This window comes from Leptidea sinapis, chromosome 25 (genome assembly GCF_905404315.1).
Source record: "Leptidea sinapis chromosome 25, ilLepSina1.1, whole genome shotgun sequence".
In the NCBI taxonomy this organism is placed as follows: Eukaryota; Metazoa; Arthropoda; class Insecta; order Lepidoptera; family Pieridae; genus Leptidea; species Leptidea sinapis.
Window position 1 is genome coordinate 7,883,130 of NC_066289.1, and position 27,047 is coordinate 7,910,176.

Here is a 27,047-nt window from a genome sequence, read left to right on the forward strand (position 1 = left end):
GCCATTATCAGATCTAAACCAAATTGCAACACGAGAAGCACCAGCTTTCAAATAAAAAATTATCAATTATCAAAATCATAAAAAATATACCGACGAATTGAGACTCACCTCCTTTTTTGAAGTCGGTTAAAAAGAGCGACTGTATTGTTTTCATTTCTGACTGTGTCCTTTTATCTGTCCCATTCTGACAAGCGGATCTTGTCTGGGAATTGTCAATAATTGTACCATATTTAATGAAAAAATTTTCATTTTATTAAATTACTTAAGCTTTTTGCATATCAATCTTATATAAATAAAATAACCTTACCGATGATAAGTCACACCATCTTTTTAGAGTCGTTAATGAATTATATAAGCTCTTTTTATAGCACACTTAGGCTTGTTGATTGACACACAGTTGACACACGACTAAGGAGAAAAGTAAAGAGTATAATAATATATAGGAGAAAAGTGTGCTTACATTGTACCTATTTAAGCACACTTTTGCCGTTCCGTTATTAGACTGCGAATGATATGTCCATATGTATAGAACGTCAACGTTGGTTGTAGACATAAATAAAAACATTTACCATTATTTTTTTCCAAAAAAGATTTATGTTGCAGTTGAAACTTTTTAATTTTTCCGTTTCTTCTATAATGGTAGGACTTTTTTCGCGGTAAATTTATTCGTAAGACGAAAGTTGAAATGCAAATAACTACTGTTTGATAAAATTAGGCAATTTTACATTTATGCGTCTATTCGAGGTGCAAAAAGTAGCTTTTTTTATTGAATCGTCTTCGTTCCTTGCCTTTGGCAATTAGCATCAAAGAGGATGTAAATACTGCGTAATTAACGACATTGCCGCCATTTTTATTCATGAGTCGTCAATCATCTACTTTTGTTTTTCTATTTCAGTCATTCAGTGTTTCAAAAGTTATAAAACGTTATTGAAATTTAATAATCACTGCATATCAAGATTTGGCGTTTGGAATTATTATCAGTAAGTATAATTATTCATTGGCATTTATCAAAATAATTTGTTGCGAATATCGATTTTTGATCGGGTTGGTACGCCAGAGCCAGTATAATTTTGGTTGTAAGATTCTATGTAAATCATTCTAACTTCAAATGCTTTTTCATTCCGTTATTATTCGTAATTCATTTTTAGGATTTAATACGATGAGGGAGTGATATAATTAATATCAGTTACAAACACCGGCACTATCATTAAACGTTGACATAAACATCATTTTTATGTTTAAATTACTTATTCCACTGGCGCCGTAAGGGAATCGTTATCTTTATGTCACAAATGTATAGCCTATATAACCTAGCTGCTTGCCCTTTTGTTATTAGTAAGACACAAAGGTTACTTTAGAATAGTTTGCATGCATATGAAAAGCTTTAATTGGTGTAGTTTTTGCGAAACATGAAGTACCAGTCGCAATCCTACATTGTGGCATAAGTTACTGATCGAAAACTGATTTCGTCACTCTTTAAATACTTAGTTGTTGGTAACATCAATATAATTTTGAAATTATTATGCTCACATATCCCGTTCATGTAATATAACCAAATATATGTAGATATATTTATATACAACTAACCTTAACACCTAGTATTTAGTCCACCATTTCACTTGCGGGGGATTTCGGTTTAAATGATAAGCTTTGTGTTTTTGTAAAGTTAAGTAAATTATGCCAAACATAACCTTACTTTTCCAAATCGCTTATCTTTGTCTAGCAGCTAAGCTTGCAGTTAAGATTTAGTACACATATATACATGCCTTCAAATATACCAGAATGTAAGAAAGTCTATATTTTGTTATTTTCTATTCTTAAAAGGGTTTTGGGTTCATATAGAATGTACCAAAAAAGTGTAAGTAAGGGACAAGACGAGCAGGATGTTCAGCTGATGGTAGTTTATACACAATGCAGTGCCACTCAGGATTATTGAAAGACCCAAAAATTCTGAGTGGCACTACAATTGTGCTCATCACCTTGAGATATAAGATGTTAAGTTTCACTTGCCCAGTAATTTTACTAGATATTCAGACCGAAACAGCAAACATTTTTGCTTCACTGCAGAAGTAGGTGCCATTGTGGTACCCATAATCTAGCCACATCCTGTGTAAATGAGCCTCCAATGGTAATAATTAAAAACATGTTGCATAACAATGCACTATATACAGTTTTGTTTATTATGTTAACTAACATTAAGTACTATTTCAAGTGTGCTTCAGACAAAAAGACTATTGTTTATTTTCAAGTATCTAAGACTAAAGTTTAATTTTCTACAGTAGATTAGTTTACCAGTGGGAGGCTCCTTCGCACAGGAAGCCGGCTAGATTATGGGTACCACAATGGTGCCTATTTCTGCCGTGAAGCAGTAATGTGTAAGCATTATTGTGTTTCGGTCTGAAGGGCGCCGTAGCTAGTGAAATTACTGGGCAAATGAGGCTTAACATCTTATGTCTCAAGGTGACGAGCGCAATTGTAGTGCCGCTCAGAATTTTTGGGTTTTTCGGGAATCCTGAGCGGCACTGCGTTGTAATGGGCATGGTGTACCAATTACCCTCAGCTGAACGTCCTGCTCGTCTTGTTCCTCATTATCATAAAAAAAAAAGTAGATAATATAGTTAATCTAAAACTCATCAAGTAAGATAAAATGCAAATAAAATGAAATAACTAGTATTGTGATTTTAGTAATACTATTCATAATTATATGATAAAAATGTGAATCTATTCAACAAATCTATTTCATTTGTGATAGCCATAATAATCATTCATTATAAGATATAAGCTTATCACTAGAATAGCTACAATGTATCCAAAAAATTAAGTGCTACAAGTCAGAAGTATATATAGAACTATATAAAGTGTTGAACATTTTTCTTTTAGGTATATTGTGATAACATACAGAGTCCACTTTTCCGGTTTCATGAAATGGTCAAAAATTAATATTACTTTTGATATCTAATATCTTTCCACTTTTCCTAAGTTGGTAGAGGCAAAATGTTAATAATTCTGATTTTCATGTGTTCCTTTTTCATTCAAATGAATAGATGATTGCTGACTTTGAATAATAATAATATGGTCACACTCTTACACAAATTATCTTGTCCTAGGCATAGCCTGTACTATGGTTAAAGACAACAATATATTTAATACAATATACATTCTTAAACATACATAAATACTTATAAGCATCCATGACTAAGAAACAAACATTCATATTGTGTGAGTCTATTGAACTTTTTACTCATCCAAATATCATGATCAGCCTTTAAGGCCGGCAACACATCTATTGACCTGTTGTTGCAGATGTCCATGGGCATTTGCCTCACCTCTCCCCATCCCGTGAGCCTCTTGCCCGTTTGCCCCCTCTTATATGAAAAAAAAATTTATTTTTTATTGAGTATAAATTCCTAGGCTAGGTTACTTAGTTAGTGCTAGGTTAATTCGAAATATACACTTAATAAAAATCATAACTCATATTTATGGATTTCAGGAAAATAACACCTAAATTCAATAAATTAACTTTTTACTTAACGGATTCTCAGTTATGCTTCTTATACCTTTCCACATATTGTATTACACTTTTTGGAAGACAGATCTCAATCAATCTTTTGCAATAATTGACTTTAAAATTCATCGCAGATTCATCAGGCTATGATGATGCTTGTATTAGTAACATAATATTGGGGATTGATTAAAAGCTCATAATTTAGGATATCACAACACAAATATTGAAATTATGAGCAGACATCTTACAGTTTTGTAACTTTTTAGCAATGCTTTACTTAAAGATCATAACTATAATATTTGACTGGGCATTAATGAGGTTCCATTGCGATGTCGGTGTCATGTACAAGAAGCCTAACTCACTATTTAATTTTAATATTCATGTAAAGTTTAATATCCAATCCATCCATCCATAATTATTAGGTCTATTCTTTCTAATGTAGAACGAGCACCACAATTCAACCAATGTCATGTTTAAGTAGACCACCAAGCTAAGATCATTTCATCTGTGTTAATGAATTTACCAGTGATTGTTGCCAAAAAAACATACAAATATCTGTCTGTTATCTATGGTTAGAACGTAGAAGTATAACAGCCGTTTTCAATAACCTATCTATCCTTAGTATAACTTACTAGAGGTAGACAAATCTATCCTTTTATGCTTACTTAGATACATTTCAATAACCTATCAACATAAAGTATTAGACTATAAATAACAGCTGTTTTTAAATACCTATCTAATCTACTGTTAGAATGTAGAAGTATAACAGCCATTTTCAATAACTTATCTATCCTTAGTACAACTTACTAGATGTAGACAAATCTATCCTTTTATGCTTACTTACTTAGATATTTTTCAATAACCTATGGACATAAAGTATTGGACTATAAATAACAGCTGTTTTTAAATACCTATCTATCTTTAGTTTAACTTACGGATACATTGCTTTTACCATTCAATGACAAGATCTTATCTATCCATAGTTATGTCCAATATAGTTGATCATATAAGTCCAATCTGTCAATAGGTTATTGAAATGTAAGTAAGTGTCTGTAAACAAAAACAAAAAAGTAAAACCTCTAGTAAGTTAAACTAAGGATAGAAAGGTTATTGAAAACGGCCGTATATTGCACATAACTATGGAAAGATAGGTTTGTCCTCGATGGACTCCTAAACTAATGAACGGATTTTAATGGGGATTACTTTATGGAGTATTGCAGTTTGGTCCAACTTGAGAGATAGGATAGTTTTTATTTTGATTTGGGACCCATAATTATTTTTATTTCCAATATTTGTTTTGTATAGACATATTTTCTATGACAGAATTTAGTGATGCACGGTTTGACAGTTCCGCTGTGAAACAATTTCATTATAACAACAGGGAACATTTATTAAAAAATAATTCTTGATGTTTTGAAATATTATTGGCGCATTCCTATAAAACAGTTTTTTTTATTATCTACAGAACAACGTCTGTCGGGGCAGCTAGTATAATATAATATACACATGCTGTTAGACTGTATTGGACAAACAGTTGCCAGATATTATTGTGTGATTGGTTGCAATATTCCCCTTAAGCGGTTGGTTATTGAAACAGACAGTATCATTATCATTAAGATGTAATGACTAATGGTGCGCATTAAAATCGTAAAAATAATATAAATCGCAAAGTGTTTATCAGGTCTATCTTTTTTTTCTTTATATGAAATAAGTAGTAATGATATCGTCAACGAGAATTACACCGCGATCCACTCGTAACACTGACAAGTAATCACCAGCGAGCCCATCATTAAATTAAAAAAAAAAACTCAGATTGTTATTACTTCGCGTGCATGCATTAAATGAAGGCTTTTACGGTGTCTACCATTTAATTTTGTCGTACATGCAATACACAGCACATGGTCATTATGAAGCAACATTGGACAAACGGGAAGTTAATTGTCGCCTCATCCCTTCGTGGTGGCGGGGTGGCATTGATAGCTAGGTATTGTAGTAGAGAGTTATAATTATCGGTGGTAGCCGGGTACTTTCCTACCAACCGTCAACAAACCGTCGCTAGGCAACGCTTCATGACATATGCATGAGAGAGCCGCGGAAGCTACTGATTAAATATACAGGGCCGGTTGGGGAAGTTTATAAGGGGCAAATGTAAGATGTCTCCTTAGCGTGCGGCACGCCTAAGTCTCCTCAAGACTCCAATTACCCTCACGATATGTCCATTTCATGCTACTCGCGGCTATTTGTTACGCCGAACAGGCAGTGGTTTCTTCATAAGTGATGAGACTACCCTATTGTGTGGCTTCATTTGAAATTCCCTTTTACTTTGTGAACATGCACGCTAATGCATACTAGAGTATGGGACTAGCTATGCTCCTTTACTGTTATAAATTGACACGTACATACATATTGAATTGCGGCCGGATTTCACCCGATCTAAAAGATAAATCATATTTTTGTCCTCATGTAATTCGGTTATCGCGATCTTCTAGGACTTAATTTAAATTCTTTAGAGGATAAAATGCCTGCAAAGATTTAGGGATTAAATGCCTTTCATATCGGTTTCATAGCAAATCATTGGTAATATTCATTGGCTGCTTCTCATAAAAGACTCTTAAGGAAAATGGAAGCCAACTCTAGATAGTCCGCCGCCAGCAAGCAAGGTTATAAATCGCTATAAAAGAAGAATGTCATAATTGCTTATAAACATATATTTATTATTTATATGTGTTACTAGCTGACCCAGCAAACGTTGTATTGCCGATATTAAAATCGCGATACAAAAGTAACTGTTGATCGTAGATGGGTGAAAATTTGAAGTTGTGTGTATTTTTTAATGCTGACTCATAATGAAACAAATTAAAAAAATGTCAAAAAAATTTGGCGTGGACCACCCTTAACATTTAGGGGGATGAAAAATAGATGTTGTCCGATTCTCAGACCTACCCAATATGCACTCAAAATTTCATGAGAATCGGTCAAGCTGTTTCGGAGGAGTTTAACTACAAACATCGCGACACGAGAATTTTATATATTAGAGATAATAACATTTAAAATTCTATGAAAGATAAAGATTTAATAAATTTAGTAAAATACTTTTGCTTCCGTTGGATTTAGTCTAAACCTTAAAGTATTCAGCCTCAAATCATCATATCGACCCTAAAATCCATCCTCACGATCAAGAATCATCTCCCTGAGGGGCTTGCAGATATGGCTGAAATACTCATTACTTACGTGGCTTTTTAATTATCATCCTATAAATTTGGAGGTATGTTGTTCCTCCACAGTTCGGTTTTCACATTTTTCCAGGTCAGAATTAACTTCATTGCGCGATGTTTAAAGGGCGGTAAGACATGATTCCCTTCTACTAAACCACGTTCCTCCACATTTCAGTTGAAAAGGAAGATTTTTCCATGTGGAGGTTCCTTATGCGGCGTTTCCAGCAACTGACTTCAAAAAAACTATACCAGAACAATAGATATAATTTGCACTAAAAAGTATAAAAAAAATTGCGTATTTTATACAATCTAATTAATCTAATTCTTGTTACGATTATTGTTTTTTTTTGGAATCGGTGTCCTCCCGCTCTTCTCTTTCGGCTCGTCACGTCGCGCGTGCAACACAAGCTCATCTCATCTATTACTATGTATGTAGATACAAACCTACCTTGGCTGACACCGACTCCATTTTATGATTATCTCATGGATGCCATTGTCAGATATGGACCAGATTGCAATGGGACCACACGGGAAGTACCAGCTGTCTAACAAAAAATCATTGAAATCGGTTCACCCAGTTTAATTTGTGAGGTAACAAACATAAAAATAATACCATCGAATTGACAACCTCCTTGTTTGGAGTCGGTTAAAAAGGCCAACCTATCCTGTGATTCCTCTGGTGTTGCAAGAGAAGTAAGCACAGCGGTAATCGCCTTCATTCTCGCTACATGACTAAGTATTCATAAGAAAATGCTTGAATTCAAGCGGATAGTTGCGTAGATCATCTCCAGGCTCCTACACCCAAACATAACCTCTCGATACACATTTTGAACACCTTTATTGAACCCAAACGACGTCATTACAAAAAACAATTAAAAATGGGTGGTGAATTCCAAAATAGCCGCCACAAAAATTGATTTGTAAAAAAAAATCCTAAAGTATTTAAAAAGTACTTAAATATGTTATATGTGTAATAGCACCTGACCTCTTTTATCCTTAAAACTGCATGAATACCTACATTGATTTGTTCATAGGGCAAATGAGCCGGGTTACATTTTGCCAATCATCCGAGTGTCTATTTTCTTCTTTTAAATTATAATTAATATCGTACTTGGATCCCAGCAATTTGATTCAGCATAAGCCCACAGATATTATGATCGATATGATCATCAAAAATTCAAGAGTTAGACCGACCCTCAAGGAAACTTAATAGAGAACTATTTTTCGAGCATTCTCTAGAGTACACGGGGCCGTAATGTATTGATTAAATAATGAGTCAATACACTATAATTCCTTAAACATTTTTTTACTATATTCTTCGAACCACTACTTATTAATTACGACCTTACAAACCTGCTGCGGTCTCAGTATAAACCACGAATATGCAAAATGTTAACAAAAAGACATTTTGCGTACGATTGGTTTTTTCAGACGCATAATGTTTCCCGCATTTATTTGTAAGGCTGCCTGACATTTGAAAAACTTCAGAATTACCATTGTTTTGATATATATATAGTCAACATTTGTATATTCTAGGTTTTTATACTAAGTTTATTTGTAAGACCGTCATTGTTTAAAATATCAAAGAGGACAAAGTTTTATAAGATTTTATATAGCTTCTCTGGGCGTCAGCGTCTGGTGTAAAATGGAAACCTCCTATTTCAATTACTCTTTCTTTTCGGAGTTTCTTATTTTTAGATTGATTAGATTGAACATACGTAATGTTACTTATATACGTAAGCATATTTAAATGAAATTATGTGTACAATTAATAGTCTTAGGTAATTTTAAATCATTATCGATAGGGATTTGATGATTCAATATTCGATATAGGCCCCTTCCTTATTCTTTCATAGCGGGTCATCTTGCGACTGTATCTTTCAACTTCGGTCTCCTAGCGTGTCGTCGACCCAGCGCTACGGTGGTCTACCAGGCCCTCTGCTGTTCGCTCAATTATTGATCCTCCCGCGTCCACTTTTCGCTGTGATTGCCATGACGTTATTTGCTTTAGAGGGTGTTTTATTTCATCCAAGCATTGTTCTTTCTACGCTCCTCTGCGCGAGTCGGAACTACACTGCTGAAGACTACTGAGTAGGTGCCATGGTTTCTGTATCATAGCATGGTCGTGATACTCTCATCGAAGACTCAATTTTTTTGACAAATGGGGGGTTTGCTTCGCAGCCTTTATTTGTCCCGACAGCAGCCAAATATAAAGTCGTTTGGTCTTTAAGTATTTTTTCAAGCTCTGCCCTTTGGTCCTTTAAACCCAGAGTCACCTTGTGGCCTAAATAAAAGTAATCCGTTGTTCTCCACATTATTTCAGTTTTTTTCTTAATATCAATCTAAATTAAATTCTTATAAATCCTCGAGCATCGCCGTCATATTCATAATATCTTCTATGTTCATCGAAACCAAATTTATTGATGTTAAACTTCAGATTAGTTTGACTCTCTCCATCAATAATCCAAACCTTTGCTAAACCAATGCATCTGTTGGAAATTGGAATACATACAAGAGGTTCTGAGAAATTTAAAACTGTCATTGTCCTCGCTTAGCTTTAGAATTTTTTTTTTGCCTCGGAGAGTCATGTGTTGCAAATTGCTTTGAGTTTATCAAGTTCATATTTCCCGACGCTCCCTAATTCCTTAGTAATATTATGAATGCAAATTTGAGTATTTGTTTGTTAAACTTACTTAACCTTTACTTTACCTACTCAACCGATCAGCATGAAATTTTGCATACATGCTACCATAGGTACCTACAGAATAGGACAATATCGAATGACGGAAAGCTATGGTGAAAATAAAATGAATTTTGGATTATTTGAGCAAACCAAAATCGCCGCGGAAAAGAATGATTTTAATAATATATCGTTTTCACCGTTCTCGGAGTGCAGAGAATCAAATTCGGTAACATTATCGAAATCTATTATGGCGAACACGCGAACTATGATATCACCAACATAAATATCCTTTAAGGTTTTCGTGGTAATACGTAAAGAATAATTTGCGATATTTTTTAATCCTGATTTCCGCCGCGTAATATTATCATTACTACAATATGGAATAATGGATATGGAGTGGCTAAGTTATGTTAACCAATAAAAAGTAACCAAACTCGTGCAAGGGAAATTCTGTTTGAATCACTTCGTAATTTTCATATGAATAATTCATCCTAGGGGGAAGTTGTGAAGGCTCCGATGTCAATTTTCCTAGACGTTTGTCATTATCGAGACTATGTCTTAGTATTATAGGTAGACTAGCTGATCCAGCAATCGCTGTATTGCCATATAAAGTAATAAAAAAATTATTAGATGAGGACCGATTTGCAGACCTACTAAATATATCGTTCATAATTATCAAAATACAATAATCATTATATTCAATTGCCATCTTGCAACTAGTGCCTATCAGTGGATGAAATAGAATAATATTAAAATCGCGATACAAAAACTTGAAGTTATATGTATTTTTTAATGCTGAATCATAATAAAATAAAAATAATAATTGTCAATAAAATATTTAGGGTTGGATGACCCTTATCATTTAGGGATGTGAAAAATAGATTTTGGCCGATTCTCAGACCTACCCGATATACACACAAATTTTCAAACAAATACGTTAAGCCGTTTCGGAGGAGTTTGGTAACAAACACCGGGACAAGGGAATTTTATATATCTTATATAAGATGCCGGCAACGCTCCTGTGATTCCTCCGGTGTTGCAAGAGAGTATGGGCGTAAGAACAGGTGACCCGTACGCTCGTTTGTCCTCCTATTCCATAAAAAAAAATAAGATATGCGCCGGCGATTTCGCCTTTGCTGTTCAGTTTATTTGGTGTAACACCATTATTACACCACGGCGAAACTTGAATCAAGTTTAATCTGTGATTATTGCCTAGCTATATATTAATACGTGATGCACAAACCTTTGTATTCCAATTTAAACACATTGCGCCTGTGGTGGATAAGATTTGGCGTAGTGAAAGGTTACAAAAAAATGTGCAGAAGTGCAGAGAGCTAAAGCGAACAACATTGTAACATTAATGAATTAAAATCTGGTATTAATTAAATTAAATTTGTAACCAACCTTACAGTTGATAGTTGAAGTAGATCCTGTAGATGGAGCAACAACCTAAGAGTTGAACAAGACATTTACGAACGATACGTCACTCGGACGGTTGGCTCAGTGGAAATGCGCTCGGACCCGAGAGGTCGCGGGTTCGAGTCCCGCATCGTCCATAAGTTTTGGTTACAAATTTAATATTATTAATTAAATAATTCAACCAGTCCATGGAAATGGCAGATGATAAAAGTCCTAAACAATTAAAGATGTCATTTTCTCTGCTAGGGATGAGTAAACAGACAGACGGTTAATTATGGCCAAAAAAAACATCATAGGGGGTGACAATTATCATAGGAAAAAATGTCAGAAAGAAAAACAGAACTTTGTTTTGCGTAGGTCATTATGAGTAGGTACAAACTCTTCTAATTTGTGATGAGTTTTAAGTTGGGTTGTCATACAGAGTTTTATTTGCAATAAGTGCAGACTAAAAATACCCACAAACAATTCAGGTTTAATAATCTCTTCAGTCAGTAAATAATTTATAAGGCAAAAGGCATATAGGGGTACAAACGTTGTCGAGTAAGAAGTTTGTTGCTGTCACGGCCTTATCGCTGCCGACTGCAAGGATTCCCATTGCTCCTTGAATAATTTAACGGTTTGCGAAGAACAAATTATAGCGTGTTTCCGACTTCAACAATTACTAACTTCGGACTCTTCATATCGAGACATGTAATTGGGTCACCACCGCATGATTGGCCTCACAGCTGACCATTTCTCACGTCTGAAAAAGCTATTCTGGCCACATGACGACTCCCACCGCAATATTTTTTATGTACCTACTCACGGACTAGTAAAAACATTAGGACTCCGTGTCATCTTACATAACAGTGTAGCACCAAAACAAACCGATTAACGTGTATACACACACTTACACTAGTACAGGCTGATAGGCGGCCATTATGAGAATTGTCATCGTCTGTCACAGATCAGTTTGCGTCTCAATAAAATATTTTAAAAATGCCGTCGTGCGTTGTGAAAAAGTGTAAAAACGATGCTGCATAAGTATTTGTGACCATATATGATTATTTAAGGGAGATAAAATTGTGTAACTAGTATCCCCCGTAACCGCACACACACTAGCATAACGGTGCTTCACTTGCTAATATCACGGCGAGGAGTCCTTCTTTTTTTACTCGTCTGTACCTACTTAATATATTTTGTTATTATTTATCTCATATACCTAATACTATTTACTACTACACCTATCACGTATACTTGTGTATACACCCGAAAGAGATTCGCCTTAAAGCTAAATATTAAGATTCTTATTTAATCTAAATAAATTTTAATTTTCGAATAATTTGTTATTTGGTAAAATCAAATCAAAATCACTTTATTCGTCTACGTGAACTAATGAATGTCAAAAGTTTTCTTTTCTTTGTCATTTACCATCGCACAGGAAAAGGTTAAGATTTAATGAGAAGAAGTGGCACGAAACTGATTGCTACTCTTTTCAAATCAATTTTTACAGCTTCAACGTTTTACAAATCATTTCAATTACAACATAATATGTAAAGTGATGCAATAAAAGTACTCAATGCCTTACTCGTGTAAGTAAAAAATGTAAATTAATAAGTAAAACACAAGAGTTATTGACTACTGTAGTCAATGCATAAATCCAATAAGGTATAATACCTTTTAACGAGAATTTTATAAGCGACTTTAAAAAATACAATAACTTTAATGTTAAAAACTTGAAGCAGATTTTTACCAGTGCCGGCTAGATTATGGGTACCACAATGGCGCCTATTTCTCCCGTGAAGTAAGTGTAAGCATTACTGTGTTTCGGTTTGAAGGGCGCCGTAGCTAGTGAAATTACTGGGCAAATAAGACTTGACATCTTCTGTTTCAAGGTGACGAGCGCAGTTGTAGTGACGCTCAGAAGTTTTGGGTTTTTCCATAATCCTGAGGGGCACTGCATTGTAATGGGCAGGGCGTATCAATTACCAATAGCTGAACGTCCTGCTCGTCTCTTCCCTTATTGTCATGAAAAAAAGATCTTCTGGTAACAGAATCATGCAGCCACAACATATGGGTATGCAAACCATCTGTGTAAAATTTTCTAAAAAATATCTCACATAATAATTTTATAAATATGCATATATTATATTGTAATCTATTGTATATAACTATTGAGATGCTATACAATAATTCTTTTAAGTAAAACTTGACTTCAAATAATTTCTTTATGAAGATTATAATATTTTATGGGGGCCCGAACTCGCTTTCCTAGCTTCGTTTCGTGTAGCATTCTGTAGGGGAAATAATTTTTAAACGTACGTATTTTGAGTTTAGTCATTACAAAAATCATCTCTTTATAATTTTAGTTCAGAAAATAATTATTAATGTCAATGCATTAACCACAAAATTGAAAACCAATCACCTAAAGATTACTTGGTCCATAACTCCATTATTTGAATTGCCTAAAAATCAATTACCATTTTAATTGATTTGTGACTTCACTTTATCTAAATATGTCTGTTTTTGTTGTGGTCTCGTAACCGTGGCTACGATTGTCTTCGGCTCATCGGCCGGTCATTAGTTATTGACAAATAGGTTTAACAACTTATATTTGTATATGGTTCACGTGCTTAGTCGAACCAAATACATGGAATTCATGTTTTATCTGGGTCGATTGAAGCGATTGTTCTGTTCGTCCATCGATTTCTTGTGACAACAAACCGTAATGTACTAACTAAAATGACAATATCGGATACCATGTATTTGTGTCATCAGATAAAGAAAAATAATAGTTTTGTAACAGCTTTGGGTGTAATTTGTGGATCTTTCATTAGCGTTTGATTAGGTGCATCAATCAAACTTTAGTTGTTGGCAAAATGATATAATTACAATACCTTTGTATACCTTCTGAGTCCGACTTATGCCAACATTGATAGCCTGTTGGGCCGTATAAAATCATATTTACTGTGATATCGATACATTGATTGATATTGGTGTGCTCCAGGGAGCACCCATAGGGCACACATAAAGCACTCATACAAGGTAGGATTCTTTGTCCTGGCGTAAGTGCTTTTTTTTAAATCTATCTTCTATTAATTACAGAAAAGAAGTTTGCGAGCTATCGATAGTTAGTGTTAGTGATCTCAATACAATAATTTTTTTTCGAGCTCCTAAGAAGTTTTTCTCCTTCCTTTTTATGCAACATTACTATTATTAACGACAAGCCATCGCTCATACTCTTTTGCAACACCAGAGGAATCAAACGAGCGTCGCCAGTTATTGGGGTAATAGACTATTTATGAGGAAAATCTATCGAAGTTTTCCTGATCTAGTAAACAAAGTAATGAACACTTTCTGTAGATACTGCTGGTGGTTTTGTAATTGGTTACATTATTTACTGTTCAGACTAACGAGCAAGTTGCATGCCGTGGGCTACATACGTTTGCTCAGTGTCTTATTGTTTTTATTAATTTAAACTTACATCTTTATATGGTTCATAATATTAGATTTTTTTTATATTATACAATCTGTAGTAGTGATAGTCACTGAAGTAAAGGTATTCTGCATTGCATTTCATTCATTACCTACCAATTTTTTTTTTGGAGACTAGACGTTTATTTAATTTAAAGACGAATACTTAAAAATTCGTGATTTCTTTATAATGTAGGATCTTAATATAACGAACGATGGCGAAAACAATCTAAGAAACGATAGAGGAGTGTGTAGAGAAGCGCGTGGAACAGAAGCGAATGCTTTCGCTAGCTTTCGTTCGCTGTATGTTGACAATGCCTAATAGGTAACATTAGACATCATAGTCACAGTAGACATGTGTACCAGTACGGAAACTACCTACAAACGTTCGAAATGACGAGGCCCCTAAGCAGTTTTCGCGGTCAATACGAGACGAGTGTCACACTCACATTGTTATTTGTTTACGCGATCTTTTTAAAAATACCAGCGTATTGCGTGGTATACGACTGTTTGAACTTCCTTGTTTGTTAAACTTCCTGTTGATTTTAAAAGGTAAGAATGATATATTGTTTTAATATTATTATTATAATTTGTAGCTACACGAATTATAAGTCCGTGTGATTGATTGTAATAAATTCGTGAACATAATTATTCACAATGTTAAACAATGATGGGGGCTGCAATATTTATTATCAATTTTTTAGGAGTGTGGTTTGGTTTTCGAGGATGTTTTTTATATTTATTTATTTTGGACTAATTACCTACTTTGTGTGTCATGGTTTTCGTGGGTGTTGAAAACAATACCAGCTAGTCCTGTCAAAATGAAAATTTAAGATGGCGGCTGCAAGAAATTATCAACTTTTTCGTAACCGATGTAGATTTTATGGTTTTCGAGGGTGCTGAAATAGATAGTGCTGTCAAAATGTACACCCAAGATGGTGGCTGCATGAAATTGTACAATTTTTGCACCATGAGTGTCTTTTTCATGGTTTTCGAGGGTTCTGAAATAGATAGTGCCGTCAAAATGAAAATCCAAGATGGCGGCCACATGAAATTGACAATTTTTGTATCATGGGTGTCGTTTTCATGGTTTTTGGGGGTGTTCAAACTGCTAAAGCTGAAATAAATAGTGCTGTCAAAATGTAATTCCAAGATAGCGGCTGCATTAAATTGTAAATTTTTCAGCATGGGTTTTTTTCATGCTTTTTGAGGGTACTCAAACTGATAGTGCTGTCAAAATGTAAATCCAAGATGGCGGCTGCAAGAAAATGATAACTTTTTTATCGTGGGTGTTGTTTTCATGATTCTCGAGAGTTTGAAACCGGATTTTGACATATTATGCTGGACTATTGAAATAAAATTGTGTGTTCCCTCCAACAAATCACGAAAATCTCGAAAATTATACCCATTTTGATTTTATTGTAAAATTGACACATCCGCAATCTTGGATCTCAAAATACATGTCATATTCGTTATTGACACGCCCCAAAACCTCGAAAATGATACCTATATTGATTTTATTAAAAAGTCATATCCACCATCTTGTATCTCGAAATAGGTGTTAATTGTTCTTGACACTTGTTAATAATTGACACTCACGAAAACGATAAGTGTCAAGTAGAAGTGAAACTTCAACACGCACGTGTAGGTAAGTATTTTATCAACAAGGCTCTGTTTCCGTACTGATACATATATTGTGTACTGTGTCATAATCTTACAAATTACAATATCTTATATATATAGACAAAAAAAACATGCAAGAGAGAATAACATATAGATGTTAGGCCTTGTCAACATACAGCGATCAAAAGCTAGCGAAAGCATTCGCTTCTGTTCCACGCGCTTCTCTACAGTGACTATCTCTAATACAGATTGGATACGATAAAAAAAAATCTAATATTATGAACCATTTTAGAAAGCAGAAAAGGCAAGATAAAAAGAAAAGCGAATCTATTGTTACTGTTTTATATTATTATTATATTTATCTATTTTAATTTAGAAGTCGTTAACAGTCAGCCACGCTTGGAATTAGCTCCGAGTATTTTGAATATGAAACTAACGCCCACATTAACAAATCAAAATTGCTCACTAATTATTTATCGGGTGGGTCAACTATACGCCAGTATATTATAAAGAGACCTTTAGAGCGTACACAGACTTTACTTACGTAAACTTTAGCTGATTGTAAGATTAGCATTATCGTTGATTTCATATTAAGGCGACACTAAATGCCAGCGACCTTGAGCGATATGAGTTCACGGCTGCCGGCCCGCCATCTATGTAACAAAGCCAATATTTTCAAAATTCTTGGGTGGAAAACAGTTTATATGCTTACAATCCTCGTTATTCACTACTAATCTGAATAAATGAACCTACACAAAAAAGTACAAGCTATAAGAATAACTTTTCTGAGAGAAGTAATAAAAAAATCCGTCACGCCATGCCATAAAACTTGTTTAACTTGAAAGAAAAGTGGTAGTTCAAAAAGGCTCGGCAGTGTTAACTATAACCAACAGCAAGCATTAGCAACCTACAAATAAGACTTAAGGATATGTGTAACAGGATTAAATAGTGTTCATAGCTCGAAATGCTATACTTTCACCACAAAACTTGGCTAAAAACACCATGTTTGCGTGTTTTCTGCTTACTCTTCGCCTTAATAGTCATTTGACAACTGAAATTATTCTAAGCTTAGGCTAAGATAGCTCAATGCATGAGTCAACCTCGCGTTTTGTCACACTCAGCTAAGTTTTACGTAAGTAAAGTCTGTGCGCTCTATAAATCTTTTTTTATATGAAAATAAGGGACGAGACGAGCAGGACGTTCAGCTGATGGCAAAGGATTCTTGAAAAACCCAAAATTTCTGAACGACACTACAATTGCGCTCGACACATTGAGACAAAAGATGTTAAGTCTCATTTGCCCAGTAATTTCACTAGCTACGGCGCCCTTCAGACCGAAACACAGTAGTAATGTTTACACGTAACTGCTTCACGGCAGAAATATGCGCCGTTGTGATACCTATAACCTAGCCGGCTTCCTGTACAAGGAGCCTCCCTCTGGTGAAACTCATACTTCTGAGCCGTTGTCGAGAGCGAACAGAAAGCCAGTTTCAAAGTCATAGTCACCACACCCATAACCTAGCCGGCTTCCTGTGCAAAAAAGCCTCCCACTGGTAAATCTCAACCTGAGTCTAAGATTAAGATTATCCTGACACAAGGTGTCACTCGTTAAGTCAACGTTTCCGGGCCGCGGCGAGAAGCTTGTTATCGATGTTGTAGCGTTTTGTGCGCATGTGCGGGGTTGGCGCCCCATAGTCTCACGAGGCCCTACTAACGCCTGAGCGGAGCCCGAGCTGTGTCAGTCCACGCGGCGACCACCGCCTAGGCGAACGTCACATGCTTACCGTGCTAACAATGAAACTACACGCGCGATTCCACCAACTATTCCTGGCTGCAGGACTTTGAGCTCTAAACTGTAAGTAATTAAGTCTAAACCGATACTTCTTATTCCAGGTACGGTCGGCCGCATTTGATTGCTTCGAAGTATAGGTAAGTCATTCTGAAGTTATCCTCAATATAAGTTAATTCTTTCGAAACACCGGAGGTTATAAGAACTGGCGGCAGGTGTGGCAGATGTTGGTGACATTTGGTGCGGTGTTTTTTTCGTCGTGTTTTTTTTTTGCGACGCTCCCTAGGTACCTACCTCTTTGTGAGCGCACCTGCCCTCGCTCGGGCTTACCTATTCACACGCGTGCTTGGTCCCTCGTGCATAATATGCTTAAATATTAATACTGCTAAATGGTGTTGCGGCCCGCAATGCTTGTGTGTCACTTAGACGTGTTTAAAATATAAATTAAAAAATTTTTTGTAACTGTTGACGAAATGGATTGTACAATTTCTATGGCTATTACAAATATTGGCGAGTGAGTTCTTTTAAAGTTCTTCTCGCCTACTGTTCAAATATATTCAAATGCAAATATTTTTGCTCAAAATAGGATGTGACATCGCTTATTGAAAGTCAAAAAGTAACACCCATTCCAAAAAGAATGCCTCAGACCTGAGAAGAATGGGCGCAACAAACTCGGCTTTTGTTTTCATCAAAAAATATGTTTATAAAGTAATATTGTACAATTCAACTTATAATTTAATAGCTTAAAGGCGGTCGCTCCATTTCTAATCTGTGGCATCATTAAGAAAGTCATTTATGTTATTACTACCCTTTACCACTAAAACGTTTCTTAATAATTCTTTTTTGAATTTGAAGACCGAAAACACATTGGCGTGGCGGGCGGGGACCAAACCGAGGGCTCCGTGTTGAGAGACAACGGTTTTACCTTTTGCACAACTGACGCTCCAAATGCAATGCAAATAGTTATTATAATAGTTATAATTTTTATTTTAGACACGGACCCATACAAGATATTTTAGTATACACTTATATTTTTAGGAAAATTTATTGAATTAGGCGTTACTTTGCGGAAATCCATAATTATACAAATGATTTAAGTTTTCTTTAGTGTTAATTCCGCCAATATATATGTTTTTAAAACAATTCGACACGTGTTTCGCCTCTACACGAGGCATCCTCAGGACGTGTTGTCTCGCCAAAATCTGGCACGAGACTTGGCGGAATTAACACTAAAGACAACTTAGATCATTTCAAGTATGTTTATAGGAAGTTTTACATTTAAGTATAAATATTATTACAATTTAAGTTTAGTTCTTATGCTGCTAAAAGTAATCGTAAATCATCAAAAACTACTTTGCTCACTGGTTTCGTTGAAGAAGCCATTTTCCCCAAAATTGTTATCATTTTTCAAATCAAAATCACAGTATTCATATAGGTCAAGGAAATGACACTAATGAATGTCAAGTTTTCTTTTTAAATTTACCGCCACTTCAAAAAAGGTTCTTTTAAATCAACTTTTACAGCTTCAACGTTATACAAATCATTTCAACTACAATTTAAGTAAAGTGGCGGAACAAAAATAGTCAAACGTCAAATACTTAAAAATAACGCCTTACACGAGTAAGTCTAAAAAGATTTTTGCTGTGACCCTGAATTTTATCAATTTTCTTCCAGGCAAGTGTGTTAAAATAAATAATAGTTAAAAAAAACTAAAAAGCACGCTTTAAAAATAGAAAATAAATTTAAATTGAAAATAGTGTAAAAAAAATATATTATATTGTAAAAAAAGCGTGGGGTGCTTTTTAAGATATTATTAAAATAATAATTCTTCTACACCCCACGCTTGTTTTTTACAATAAAATATATTTTTTTACACTATTTTAAATTTAAATTTATTTTCTATTTTTTAGTTGAATTTTATATAAAACGTGCTTTTTAGTTTTTTTTTAACTATTATTTATTTTAACACACTTGCGTGAAAGAAAATTGATAAAATTTATAAGTCTCAATTCAGACACATACCTTTGAATAAGTTTAAATTTTTGATGAAAATTGCGGAGTCACCTCCATGTGATTCATCAGGTGGAAAAATTGAGGGTGGTGAGCACTTATTAAGTGAATGTGTCCGATTTCAGTCTAGTAGAGACAAAATTTTAGGACTTATGGGCTTGAACAGATTTGCTACGGGCATGTTTGTAAATATACTTGCCCGTCCTGCATCTGAGGATGCCATAAGTCTGTTTGAATCCATAAGTCTTATTTGTTGAACACTGTAGGTATAACTTGATTTTCCTTTTATTAACTTTTTTTTAGCTGATAATTTTGTTTTTTTTAATGTACTTAGATTATAATGGAGCTGACATGTACATAAGTATAAAAGCCCCTAAATCAGGGGTGCTCAAACGTTCGATCCCGATCGACCTGTCGATCGCGAGTGCGTTTTGAGTCGATCTCGAGAAAAAAATCCGATATAATCAAAGATTTGTTTTATTTATTGATTAAGGTAACTAAAACAAAATGTAATGAATAAACTACTAACATATATTCAATCCACAATTAGGCCAGAATAATCTCATCACTTTCTTTTATCAAAATAATCCCCTGCTAGCGGCAAAAGGCGGCAAACGCGCGGTACTTGTCAAAGGAAAGCCGAAAAATCAATAAACTCGCAATTTTGAATAATTATGAGTTTTTTCATTGACATTTTAGAGCAGACCTACAATTACCACAATATGCCTTTTATAAGTCTACTAATAAAATGCATATTGTGCGCAAAACTAACTTGCATGTCACGATGCTCCTACCTAGACGACAATCCTTCATCATACATACTTGCAGGCTTTCAGAGTCGATGGATCGTAGTCTAACAATTTTGAGGTAGATCGCCAGTAATTCAAGCTTGAGCACCCCTGCCCTAAATCAATAAAGAAAAAAAAAGTCTCAGTTCTCTGAAACTCCCATAAAACCAACTCGAGCGCAATGACCAATTTACCACACCGTAACACAGTTTATTCGTAACTTAATATTTGTATACATAGATTATCAAATTGATTAAGATATTGCCGTAAAAAAATTGTTTGAAATTAATTGTGATAATATTATTGTAACTAATGATTAAGAAATGTATTTTGTAAAATTTCGACGTCATAAATGTGGGAAACATGTACCTACTTTAAAATATTCATACCAATGGGAGGTTCCTTTGCACAGGATGCCGGCTAGATTATTAGTACCACAACGAACGGCGCCTATTTCTGCCGTGAAGCAGTGATGTGTAAGCATTGTTGTGTTTCGGTCTGAAGGGCGCCGTAGCTTATGAAATTACTCAGCAAATGAGACTTAACATCCTATGTCTCGAGGTGACGAGCGTATTGTATTGCCGCTTTGAATTTTTGTGTTTTTCAAGAATCCTGACCGGCACTGCATTGTAATGAGCAGGGCGTATCAAAAACCGCCAACTGAACGTTCTGTTCGTCTCGTTCTAACATGTTTATGCAAATAAAAACTTTGACTTTGAATTTCGGTATACGGGGCAGAGTCTATAACTTCCTTTGATATTAGAAGTATTTTGAATAGCCGCTTGGTGCGATTGTAAACTTGTAGATGTCAGTGTCCTATACAACTTGCCAGCTGCGCGTCGCATATTAGCATATTTCGATGCTCCGACATTGCATCCATCCATCCATCCAACCGGATAATTGAATGCGTTTTGAAGGTTAGAAATCGTTTTAAGCCCGTTTTAATTAAGATTAACTTTGTTCTGTGTAACGTCGTTTGCCCGGGTTTTTTTTACATTAAAGGGACGAGACGAGGACGTTCAGCTCATGGTACGCCCTGCCCATTACAATGCAGTGCCGCTCAGGATTCTTGAAAAACCCCAAAAATTCTGATCGGCACTACAATTGCTCTCGTCACCTTGAGACAGAAGATATTAAAGTATGAATTGACACACGATAATGTTAGTTACGACAAGTTATTCCTTTGCACCCGCAATAGGTACAAGGCCCCCCATTTTTTTTTATGAAATAGGAGGACAAACGAGCGTACGGGTCACCTGGTGTTAAGTGATCACCGCCGCCCACATTCTCTTGTAACACTAGAGGAATCACAAGAGCGTTGCCGGCCTTTAAGGAAGGTGTACGCGCTTTTCTTGAAGGTACCCATGTCGTATCGCCCCGGAAACACCTCACAAGGAAGCTTATTCCACAGCTTCAAAAAACACAAACACAGCTTGGAAAACCCAAAAAATTCCGAGCGGCAATACAATTGCGCTCGTCACCTTGAGACATATGATGTTAAGTCTCATTTGCCCAGTAATTTCAATAGCTACGGCGCCCTTCAGACCTAAACACAATAATGCTTACACATTACTGCTTCACGACAGAAATGGGCGCCGTTGTGGTACTCATAATCTAGTCGGCATCCTGTGCAGAGGAGCTTCCCACTGTTTACGATAATGTTTTGATCAATATTGCTCATCTCAGTTGTTTGAATGAATTGTTTGGATTTTTTTCAAAGTCCAATAAACTTTATTCAATTAGGCTTTTGAATCGTCACCATAAATATTTCATATTTATCCAATTACCGAATCTACCATATATAAGGAAAAAGTAGAGTTACCTTTCCAATTAATAGAGTATTTAACAGTGGCTGTAAAATTACAAAACAAATTAGTTTGTTAGGTACTGCATGCAGCCAATGAATTGTGTTCAATAATAAAAGCGTTTTTAAATATCCAAATATGTCATAAAAAGTAATAAAGAATCTCTAATATATAGGTATTCTTATGGCCGTTCCCAATATACAATCTACAGATAGAGATAAATTACTACCTTCTGCTGTCAATAATCTGAAGCTGTCCCAATGTACCCGATAAGTCATTCTTATCACCTTATATTGGGACGCGTGAATTGCATGTTCCATACAAACTTCTATCGCTGGTAAGGTGGTCTTCCCATTGACCGACAGCGTGTACGGATAAGGTGAGTTGCCGTCTATAAGTTTATTGGGACAGAAAAATCAATGATACTTACGATTTTTTATCTCAAATAAGCCACAATATAATATTGGGAATGGCCGTTAGTCTGCTTAAATTATTAGTCATAGCTTACATATTTTTACATCTTGGGTTACATTATTGGACTTTTAGTAGGGATCCCTAATTTTTTTGAAAATGTAATGTACCCTATAACACTCGGGGATAATGTAGCTTCCCAAGTCCCAACAGTGAAAGAATTATTGAAATCGGTTCAGTAGTTGCGGAGCCTATACTTTCCTCTTTGTAATATTAGTATAGATAATCAAAATAATTTTCTGTGTTCAGAGAGGAGTAAAGCAGGCTGAAAATGAAACGCGAAGCATACAACGACGACGGACCCTCACAGAAGCGTCACCGGCACAATGATGAAGAGGTCACCTTCCTTATACCCAGTAAGGTAATGCGAACCTCTCAATTTACATTAAAAGTGACAATAAAAATAAATAATAATATAATATTGACACACTTTTTACACAAATTATCTTGCCCCAATTTAGGTATGTATACCTGTGTATATGTGTTGCAAGACAACCATGTATTTAATGCAATATACTTAAACATACATGAATATATATAAACATACATAAATACATATAAACATCCATGACTCGGAAACAAACATCCATTTTCATCATATAAATGCTTGCACCTACCGGGATTCGAACCCGGGACCTCTAGCTTAGTAGGTAGGATCGCTAACCACTCGGCTATACACCTGTATAGCCGAGTGGTTATTGGCCTATTTATTGACGACCTCGTCAATAAATAGGGCCAGTTTTGAGTTCCAAGGGGAAAAAACAAAGACGTGTGGCCGGGAATAATTACTATACATACTTACTTATTATTGGGTTCATTACAAAGAAATCATAATTGTAATTTTGGTAGGGATGTCTTTATATTTCAAATAAGATTGCAGACCATGTTACTGGGTGATACCATTTTTGTTTTTTAATGAAAATAAGGGATGAGACGAGCAGGACCTTCAGCTGATGGTAATTGATACGCTCTGCCCCTCACACCAAATGCCGCTCAGGATTCTTGAAACACTCAAAAATTCTGAGTGGCACTTAATTGCGCTCGTCACCTTGAGACGTAAGGTGTTAAGTCTCATTTGCCCAGTAACTTCACGAGCTACGGCGCCCTTCAGTCCGAAAGACAGTAATGTTTACACATTACTGCTTCATGGCAGAAATAGGCGCCGTTGAGGTACCCATAATCTAGCTGGCACTCTCTGCAAACGAGCCTGACTGGTAAAATAATTGCTAAAATCGGTCAAGTAATTTTTGATTGTATTTACAAATATTGTCAGCTATTGTGTACGTATTATTTTTATAACCATAAAACCTCAAACAATGCAGCGTCTGTTACTACGTTCTTATATTGTTCTATAATCGTTTTAAAGTTCCAAACCTGATCTTTGTCTGTCGTGCTTGGAAACAGTTGAGCTAACTACTCTAATTAAGTGTTTATAAGAGATTGTATCTAATCTTATAGCTTAAACACATGCTCGGATTTGCTCCGACCGAACCATCGGACACGGCCCAGTAGCGGCCATATTCGGTAGTATGTTGCATTGGCCATCCCACAAAATTATTTTTGTTACCGTCCGGACTGTATCGAATACGACGCCGGACCAACCGTCGCTAGGCGCCTACCGGGCCGTCCGATTGTCCGAGCGTATCAAATCCGGCCGTGTGTTTAGGCTATTATAATGGAACTTTCCATGGCACGCTTCACGCCAAACAGATCAATTACGTTAGCGTAGGTTAGGTAGTAAAATCTCGGATTAATATTTTGAATCATTTGATTTATACTTATATTATATATATTTTTGACGACCTGTATAGCTGAGTGGTTAGCGATCCTACCTACTAAGCTAGAGGTCCCGGGTTCGAATCCCGGTAGGTGCAAGCATTTATATGATGAATATGGATGTTTGTTTCCGAGTCATGGATGTTTAAATGTATTTATGTATGTTTATATAAGTTTATGTATGTTGAAGTAAGTATATTGTATTAAATATATCATTGTCTTGTAACCCATAACACAGGCTATATATGCTTAACTTGGGGCAAGATAATTTGTGTAAAAAGTGTGTCAATATTATATTATTATTATTCATTATTATATCACGAAATTTTCCACGTATTAATTCGATAAGAATTGTTAAGAAGTGTGCAATCCCTGCTTTTATACTTACTTCTTGAATAGTTTAGGGCCTTTACATTTGTCTCGGGATTTGCGAAAGCTAGAAATAGTCAGTATTGAAAATTTCCCAGCATTTAAATCGTTAGCTTCTTGATCTGAACTGCCGGTGAGTTTAAGCATACCGCCACAAACTAATATGGGATCATCTTTCTCTGTGTCATATGTGTGGCGTTTGTCCACTGTTGCGTTACCTAAGGCACTTCTATCCCCGCACAAATTGATCAATTGTATAAAGCCGAGTTCGACTGTAACTGTGATACTGTTGGCGACTATCAAGTATCAAAATTTGAATAATTAGAAAACTTGCGGGAAACTAGAGGAGCTTAGCGGAGTTATTCTGGTGTCGGTGACACGTGCTCGAAGTTCGTTCACCGGATAGTCTGCGAAACTTTATTGAACGAATGCGAAACGTGTTCGAGGTACTCGTTGATTTTTATTATTATAGAAGGAACTAAGTGCACGGGTCGTCTGATAGCAATTGTTCGCCGCTATATTCTAACTACAGGGGAATCACAGGAGCGTGCGCAGTCTGCTAGGCGGAAATGCGTAGTTTTTTTTAAGGCGTCTGTGTCATCATAGGACCGTTAGGTACTATACTATAGTATTTTTTTGTTAATAGACATTTTTTCGTGCGCGTAGACGCTTTAAAGCAGCAAAAATATGATGCCTGCATCCAGCGTGATAATGTATATATATATACCTTATAATATGTTTTTCAACCTCTTGATAATATTCATGCTAATTTGAAATTAATTTATTCAGTAGTTTTTGCGTTTTATACGGACATACAGACATTGGGAAAAAGACATAAGTTCAAAAAAAAGTGTGCGCGTGTAGCCTTTAAGCGCGATTGAAGAAAATTTTAATTAAGATTAATTTAAGCCGTGTTACCAACGAAGCACTAACGTATTGGTGAAGAGCTAGGAGCATTGTTTGATTTGTTTTTTTTTGTTGTTCTCTGAAACACTGACGAGGTTATACACCTCATCTTTCGAGCCAAATTGGCATTTTATTCTCTACTTAGAATGAAAAGAAAATCTTTATAATTATATTATTTTAACAAGTGACATTTTATTTATTTTACAAAAAATGAAATAGAGTTGAATGTTATTATTCATGTGATAATAAACACATAAAAACTTCTTATAGGTCAAGTCATTATCAGGTTCTTGATTTTCTCTTTTATTCTTATTTATTGATGAAAGAGTAAAATATTCCTGGGATTCCACCAATTCATTTAACTTAATATTATTATCATTTTATTTTCTATTTATTCCACCTGCACGTTTAAAAATTATCACTCATTAAATATTGAAAATAGAAATTTGATGTTAAATTACCACATATCAGTATGACGTTGTTATTGAATATTAACGAATATAAAAAAAAAATATTGATGTAAGCGTTACTTTGCGGAAATCCATAATTATACAAATGATTTGAGTTTTCTTTAGTGTTAATTCCGCCAATATTTGTCTTTAAACAATTCGACACGTGTTTCGACACTCTACACGAGGCATCCTCAGGACGTGTTGTCTCGCCAAAATCTGGCACGAGACATTGTTTAAAGACAAAATATATTGGCGGAATTAACACTAAAGAAAACTCAAATCATTTGTATATTAACGAATATGGCTGTATAGGTTCAAACCCTTTGCCTGTCGTAATAATGGACGAAGAAACCAAAAACAGGATGGTACAAAAACGTGACGCCATTTTGCCGTAACGGACTTCCGTTGCATTGTCGTCCAGTTACCTCGTAGTCGCGCCTGAAGAAGTATTACTTCAAAAAGTACTTTTTTGGATTCGATTCTGTTTGTACACACCAAATATTCTTTTAAAAAAATATTACATTTACAGTTTTTACTTTCTTACGTTTTTATTATATTATGTACCTACCTAGGTAATTAAATAGACAATTTTTCACGTAGGTGTAGTTTAATAGTTATTTATGCAACTGTTGTGTAATAAGGGGTATTAAAACACGAATATGGGTTTAATTAATTTGATAATAGTATCACATGAGTGTTTTAATACCTAATTACCAACAGTTGCATACAAGACTTTATCTACACCTAGAATATGAATCCTCTAAAAGATTCTGAAACAGTTAGC

The 27,047-nt window shown here is 35.2% G+C and overlaps 1 protein-coding gene across 4 annotated transcripts in view; it reads left to right on the forward strand.

The window, feature by feature from the left end:
• Positions 1-815: 815 nt before the first annotated feature.
• The window catches only part of LOC126972012 (heterogeneous nuclear ribonucleoprotein K homolog), a 67,306-nt gene continuing 41,074 nt past the window's right edge, over positions 816-27,047 (forward strand). Inside the window, exons 1-3 of one of the 4 annotated variants that reach the window (XM_050818556.1) lie at positions 816-980; positions 17,791-17,826; positions 23,010-23,121. In XM_050818556.1, coding sequence (XP_050674513.1) covers positions 23,032-23,121 — 90 coding nt within the window. In that variant the 5' untranslated portion in view covers positions 816-980; positions 17,791-17,826; positions 23,010-23,031. Of the gene's footprint in view, positions 981-17,646; positions 17,753-17,790; positions 17,827-23,009; positions 23,122-27,047 lie in introns of those variants that run through there. The other 3 variants (XM_050818561.1, XM_050818559.1, XM_050818560.1) reach the window with 3 other exon arrangements.